An 8,007-nucleotide genomic window follows, 5' to 3' on the forward strand; every position below is an offset into this window, starting at 1 on the left:
ATGATGATGATGAGGGTGATGATGATGATGATGATGATGATGAGTTGAGTGGGATTTCAAGGTTCACCTCTGACAGCTTCTTCAATGCTTGAATAAGCTGCGTGTTTTTTAGTCCAGTTATTAGATATGTTAGAATTATTAATGAACTTGGCATATATTTTGGAAAGAATTAAAAGATTAATGATGCTTATGGAAAAAAAAAATGTTTCTGTTAGGAAAATGTAACTTTAGATGTTCCAATTGTTGCTTAGGGAAACAGTGAAATCTGAGAAAATTTTGAATAATTTCTAATTTACATCATTTACATTTGACGGATATTTGTCCTCATCTTGTTTGTTGTTAACATAACATTTTGGCTGATATACCCTCCAGCCTTCATCAGGTATCTTAGGGAAATTTCGAACCTAGGTTCTCATTCCTAAGGTATTTTTCGATGATGTTGTTGTTATTATTATTATTATTATTATCATTATTCAGGTCACTATGCCATATGCCCGTGGGTATATGGCATAGTGGTTAAGAGCATGGGCTACCCCAAGGGTACTCTTAAGTGGGCCAGTTTTGCGACACTGGCACTGGCTACAGTTATGATTTCACTTGGCTTGCTGGATCTTCTCAAGCACATCTCTAAGGGTCTTGGTTGTTTGTCATTGCCTCTGTAAGGCCTAACGCTCAAAGGTCATACTTCACCATCTCATCCCAGGTCTTCCTCTTCCACAGGTTACCAACACTGTTAGGATATGACACTTCTTCACACAGCTGTCCTCATCCACACACAATTCATGACCATACCAGCGCAGTCGTCTCTCTTGCATACCACATCTGATGCTTCTTAGGTCCAACTTTTCTCTCAGGGCACTTACACTCTGTCATGTATGTACAGACAATTACACACCCAGCAGAGAATACTAGCTTCATTTTTTTCAATCCAACATGTCTTCAAGCAGTTACAGCCAATGTTTCACTGCTGTGTAGCATGGCTGTTTGCACCACTACTATGGCAATCTGTTAATAAACCCGTTCCTATTTAGTATGTGTGAGACATTTCTTTTGTGGTTCAGTTTATATTTCTATAATTAAGGTTTATATTTAACCGTTTTGATACCAATCTACCTGAAACCGCCTCTGGCTTTGTAATACAAACACCTTGTTTTCAAATTTCTGAATTAAAATTTTCCACTAAACCTTAGTCACAATTTATGTTCCTAACACTAACTTAATGATAAAGTTATTTTACTAAATTCTTTGTTTTATTTAAAAGTAATTGAAAGAAACACAGAGCATCTCAACAGGAATATGGTAACAAAAGGGTTAATAGATATTGGTCTGTATTGGTTTATTCCCATGTCATGTAGTTTTAAAATGATTGAAGCCTAATAGTTAAAGTGATACGTTATTTCATTAGATTACATTTGGTTTATATTAATTACATTTCTATATTTGAAGTATGTTTTACAGGTTGTTTGATAGCAATGTTCCTTAATCTATGTTTACAGTTCTAGGTTGATTGTTCCTTATATTATTTTCTGTTTTGTGTACTTGTAACACGTGTTTAGGATTATTTTTTAATAACTTCTGTTCAATATATTCAATTTGCATGTTTGTCTCTTTTAATGTCTTCTGGGTTTTTAAGTTCTACAGTTCTTAGAGTAGAATGTCCATTTTGAGATTTCACTGTTTCCAAAAATTTATTTTAAAATTTCTATGATTCATGCTATATGATAATTTAAGAGATGTGACACGAAGTCGATGTAGACATAATGAACACACCCCACTAATGTTATATCATTACTGAAATACATTGCTTGGTTATTATTTTATTGAAAGACAAAATACAGACTCAACCTCTGAAGGATTTCAAATGAGGACATAAAAAGATATATTTAATTTGTCTGTCTTTACAAATTTTAATAAAAACATTTTTAGTTTATTCACTAATTGGCACTTTGTATAAAAACTCCCCATTCTCATCATAATATGCATTATCCTTTTTGTATAGAGTTCCCTTTGATCCTTTAACATGTTCAGGTATATTTACATAATCTTCAACAGTAAAACCAGAAAAATCAGGCATTCTCTCAGGACTATCTGCAACAGGTAGAGCACTGGATGTTGACTTAGAGAGTAATTCCTCCAACAGTGAATCACTATTCTGTTCTGAATGTTGTTCATTTTTGTAATTAGTTTCTGTCAGTGATGATGTTTTAATATTCTTTACCTTTTCAGTGCCAATTAACTGATAGGCCTCCAAGTAAGTGAGATCGGACAAACTAATGTTGCCACTCTTTATTTTTCTCTGTATTTTTCTTGGAACATTTTTCAGGTGTTCTTCTGTTATTTGATTAGGAAGATTTTCTGAAGGTTCTAAGTGAGAATTTCTTGCTTGAACATCAGTTTCTTTCATTTCATAATCAATAGATGACCAATCTAGCTTTGACTCGTTACACTCTTCATTAGGTATCTTGGCACTTGTATCTTGCTCAGTTGGCATCAGCTTAACCAAAGTTTGTTTGTTGCTGCTATTACAAACATAATTTTGCTTTTCAGAAAATCTTTCATAATTTTGTAAAATGCTTTCAAATCTACCCATTTTCTTTTCAGAATTTTCTGCTGATATATGCATTTCAGAAGGCAATTTGGGAGCTTCCATTAATCCTCCAGCATTTTTCAGTAATTCCAATTTACCTGATTCTATCAAATGTTTGAATTCAGGACTAACGACTCTTTTATTTAACGACAGTTCTTCCTTCAGCTTTTTCCACTTCTTTTTGACATTGGAATCATGTTTTAAAATTTCCTCAGATTTCATCACATAAGTAGAGGACAGTAATTTAATTAAACCACTTTTACTAATAGGAAAGCTCTGAGACAGTCTTTCAAGAGTCCATTCTTCAGGATATTCAGCATTTAAGAAACGGATTTGTTCTTTGGCCCTCCATGTTAGGAAGTTTACTTCTTGAGGACTTTTGAAGTATTTGCGTTGCATGATCTTTAGTTTTACCTTCTTTTTCTCCTGTTCAATTATCCTGCAAGTAAGACAAAGAAAAATTTTTAATTTCTCAAATAAGATTCCATTTTTACAGTTTTATATATTAAAAAAAATATTTAAAAAAAAACTTTACGGTATTTACTTCCAATAATGTCTTAACTTAATACTTTATTTATCATTGCGTTCTGGAAGTACACATCATCATTTAATGCCCATCTTCCATGCTGGTATGGGTTGGACAGTATAACAGGAGCTGGTAAGCCACAAGACTGTACCTAGCCCCACTGTCTGTTTCGGTATGTTTTCACAGCTGGATGCCCTTCCTAATGTCAACCACTTTACAGAGTGGACTACATGTTTTTTTATATGGCACCAGCACCGGCAAGGTCTGTTTTGGTATAGCTTTTACAGCTGGATGCCCTTCCAAACACCAACCACATTACAGAGTGGATTGGATGTGTTTTATGGGGCAACAGCAGCACTGTCAAGGTCACCAAGTGATTTGTAAGACAAAATCTTACAAACTCCGATATAGTTAGACTCTGCATTATCTGGAGCATATTTGTAAATAATTTCATTAAAAATATCCATTTCTCTGGAAGTTATAAGGAAACAAGATCGGCGGGACACACACACACTTGTGTAGGTATGTCCACAAACCTACGAATTCTAATAATTAACCTTATTGTCGTTAATTTCATGCGCAATAAAGTTGGTAGAAGTTTAAAGACAATCGTCCTACTTATAAAGATGAACAATAAACAGAACTAAACATACCTTTCAACATAATCAGAATATGACTTGATTCAGAGTTGATTTAACAACATACAGCCAAAATAATTTTTAAAAAAACATTATATGGTGGAGGTAAAGAATACGCACACCACCCGTTTTGGACGAAACCCTAATCCTGACCCCTAACCACCGGGTGTACGTATTCTTTACTTTCACCGTTTATATTTAAGAAAGTAATATAAGCATTTTTTTTTCTTTTGCTTGTTTTCATGAAACTTGCGGTTAAACGTTGTCATAATTTACCTCCCTAAACCCAACAGACAAAATGGGAAAGGCGTTACCCCAGATGATGATCAGGGAGATGCAATGAAGCAGTCTGACTCGTGGGACTCGCACTTGCGGACGGGCGCAGGGATATGGTCTGCTAGTCAAGGACGACGGAGGTCTCCAGTACGCTCGACCATAAGCTTATAGACCTTCAAATAAACGTATCACACACTATTGCAGTTTCCGAAAATCAAATGCATAACCCTAACCTTTTAAGATCCAATTTCGACCGAAGTTTGTTGTCGGGGCTGTTATAATAATCATCGAAACATTCATCCAGGTCATTGTCAGGGTCCATCAATGTCATTTCCTCTTTTTCTGTTGGTAATTCAAGAGGGTTTGGTTGCAATCGCTGTTTCCTTGCATAACCACGATTGCAAATAATAACTTTTGGCTGAACAGGAAAAACATATTTTGCTGACAAGACCCGACGAGACACAAAACACAGACACTTGGCCATGTTTAATGAACGAACACCGCCGGTGTTGATGGAACATTAGTTCCTGGTTAATAATTTACTACAGATGTTGCACCATACGATTGTGACACAAGATGGATCTCTCAATCATATTGTTGAACATAACAGATTTAAAATAATTCCCAGGGAGTTGAACAAACAACTTAGTTTCGATTTTTCCGTCCCAGTCATTTCTCTTATGCGTCTTCTATTCTTTGCTAAGGCATGTTATCTTACACAGTCTTATCACCCTTTACCTTTCGAAGTCGTAGCCACATGTAAGAAATCAATACTTTATGTCACAATAGAGTTATAAACTCTTTCGACCTCATCATCATCCGTCCGTTTTCCATGCTGGCTTTGATTGGACAGTTTGACAGGAGCTTTAATTCTTTATTGCCTGCCAGAGGCCAACACAGAAGGGGACAATACAAATAACTGGGGGGTCGCGGTATGATTAAAACATAGAGATGACAATATAATAAAAATTTATGAATAACACGAATGAAATACAATACTTCTATGGCTTACATTCAAGAAGGTTCACTTATTCTCAACTCTCGCACCATATCCTTCCATCTTTTTCCACATATATCACGCGACAGGCACCTCTTCTCCAGTCTTATTTTCCTTTTTAAGATGAAAAAAAAAAAAAAAAACTCACTGGAGCAAGACCGGAGACGAAGTTGTCTGTCGCTACTCCTTTCATTCGTGTTTTTCAAACTATCCCTTTCGCTATAGCAACCACAGTGAGAAAAAAAAACCTTTCCTTCTCGGTTAAAGGAGGAAGGTAGAACAATTTTAATGATTGACTCGGAGGACAGTTGTATTCCTCCTAGACATGACAGCAACTGTTCGGCATAAACCCACATTTCCGAAATTCTAGGACACTGCACAATCGCGTGCAGAACGGTTTCGTCGTTCTGCTTGCACCTTGGGCACGTGGGCAGGCAAGAAGCACCATGCCTTGCGACTTTATCGCGAAGTTTAATAGGAGCTTGCATGCAACAAAGGATGTCTCAAAGAAATGTAGACATACATTAACAGCTCACTTAATTCTCATTTCTTTGGGGATTTAACTCATTAAAAGTAATGAGGGGCGCTCACGCATCGGACAAAATGCAGACGATATGCATATGAAAGAGTAACGTTGTGAAACTGCTGGAAATAAAATAATAATGTTATTATATTTGGTGTCGGCTCGGCTAGAAAGAGTGTTGTCCGGGCAACACCCCTGCATCCGCCACTATACACACACACACTCTCTCTTTCTCTCCCCCCTCGCTGGGTTTCTGTTCTGTTGTAGGGTAGCAAATTTCTCTCAAAGAATAAATCACTTCAAAGCTGGTGCTCTGCTATGAGACCTATAGCGCCCCCTCAGCTAATTAAATAAAAAATAAAAAAAGGGATGTAGCTTGAGTGACCTTCCGTAGAACATTCTGCATCAGTCCATGAATTTCTGTATGACGTGGAAGTGAGTGAGCTTTGGATGAAAATCGTTGAGTGTATGTAGGTTGTTCTTACAACCGTCCCCCGGTTATAAGATGTATTGTTTTTATTTCAAGGTATTGTATACAATGTCTCATATATAACATTGAGAAACTATTATCTGTAAAGTTGCAGCATACACCACAATAAATAAAACCATTACTGTTCCTGTTTAAGCATTTTCTTCGAGTTGTTTTGTTCTGTTGAACTTTGAGAAGTTTTCACCTAGAAGATGAATATGTTATAGTGATCCTGCCAAAGTTTCCTTCAAAGCTAAATTAGTGGTTGGCATGCCAGAGGTGTCTACTGGAGTAGACAACGCAAAGTCTGATTCGCTAAAGACCGAACACAGAAGCACGTAGTTAGAAATCGAACTTTTTAACCATATATCCATGTGCCTCTTTTTCTGTGAATGTCTTTCGTTTCCTTGCCTTTTTTCTTCTTCTGTAGAATGTGAAACTCTTTGAGGCAGCTGCTATACTCCATTCACTGGAACTCTGGATTCAAAACTAGCCATATAACATTTCTCTGATACGAAAATAAGGATTATGGCGGCGACCTGGCAGAAACGTTAGCACGCCGGACGAAGTGCTTAACGGTATTTCGCCCATCGCTACGTTCTGATTTCAAATTCCGCCGAGGTCGACTTGACCTTTTATTCTTTCGGAGTCGATAAATTAAGTACCAGTTGCGTACTGGGGATCGATCAAATCGACTGCCCCTTCCCCAAAATGTCAGATCTTGTGCCTTGAGTAGAAAGAATATGAAAATAACGATGTTATGCAGCATGTTAAGAGTTGTACAGTAGCAGAATAATATTATGGATAGATTAAGTCTTTGATTTCAATTCATAGTTAAGTTTATTTATTTATTTTTATGTAAAGTGACAAATAAAGATCACAACTCTCAGGATAGAATCTGGGACAAATTTATAAGAAGGGCTACAGCTTTCAGAAAGTTTGTCTCCTAAGGCAATACTACATATGTGAACTTTTTACTCTATCCAAAGAGTCAAATATTTCCAACGAAATTCGGTTTGCGACAAAACAATATATTTATTGGTTCTCCATAAACTTTCGACCATCTTAGTTCTTAAAATATCCATGGGATGTCCAAGAATGCTGCTGAATAATCTCGTCTTCAGCTAAAGTGTAAATAATACAAGGGAAGAAACTATGCAATCTGAATTTGTTCTTCTGCACCGAATTTTCTCCCTTGTAAAATATTACTTGTTCAGCAACTTTTATATATCTTTGAATATATATATATATATATATATATATATTCAACCGCATGTGTAGGTTATGTCATGTTTCTGTTGAAGACATCACACATGTGATCAGCAGCTGTCCTAAAATGTCACGGTACTACCTCTCTGTGCAGTACGATGTCGCTAAAACAATTTACAATGCCATCCGAAAAACATGATTGTTCTGAAATAAACTTAGAAAATCCCTCTGTTATGGAATACATTTATAAACACCAACTCAAGGAATACTGGTGGAATATTCCCATCAAAACTTCTGTCAAATGTAAACATAATAATCCGGATATTGTCGTTTGGGACAGAGGGGCAAAGGTATGTACTATCATAGAGGTCAGCTGCCTTGTAGACATAAATATCTCTTTGGAAATCAAAGACAAAGAGAATATCAGTGGACAACTACTTCGAAAGCTTCAGCTTCTATATCCAAACAATGAATTCATATTCATACCAATAATAATTGGAGCACTAGGTTTTGATAGTAAATGCTTAAAGGAGACTCTGGATAAACTGGGATTTTCAGAAAGAGAAATTGACTTTCTGATTCGTACATTACAAGTTCAATTTGTGAGTGGAACAGTAAAAATATGCAAGACTTTTCTCAAGTTCCAAATGTGAATTTGTGTTAAGTATATCCCAAAGATGGAGCCTTGTATCTTTGTTGGAAACCGGATCCCTCTTCAGTGGAAGATTTATAATAATTGAAAAATAGAAGAGACGTACATACAACAGTTTTTCATATTTTAA

The 8,007-nt window shown here is 36.1% G+C and overlaps 1 protein-coding gene across 1 annotated transcript; it reads right to left on the reverse strand.

Moving 5' to 3' along the window:
- Nucleotides 1-1,797: 1,797 nt before the first annotated feature.
- LOC106880138 (uncharacterized) lies at nt 1,798-4,552 on the reverse strand. Its single transcript, XM_014929967.2, has 2 exons — nt 4,261-4,552; nt 1,798-3,026 (listed from the first exon to the last, which is right to left on the reverse strand). The coding sequence occupies exons 1-2, from the start codon at nt 4,509-4,511 to the stop codon at nt 1,928-1,930; spliced, it is 1,350 nt and encodes a 449-aa protein (XP_014785453.1). The 5' UTR covers nt 4,512-4,552; the 3' UTR covers nt 1,798-1,927.
- Between the last annotated feature and the right edge of the window lie 3,455 nt (nt 4,553-8,007).

This window comes from Octopus bimaculoides, chromosome 12 (assembly GCF_001194135.2).
Source record: "Octopus bimaculoides isolate UCB-OBI-ISO-001 chromosome 12, ASM119413v2, whole genome shotgun sequence".
NCBI lineage: Eukaryota > Metazoa > Mollusca > Cephalopoda > Octopoda > Octopodidae > Octopus > Octopus bimaculoides.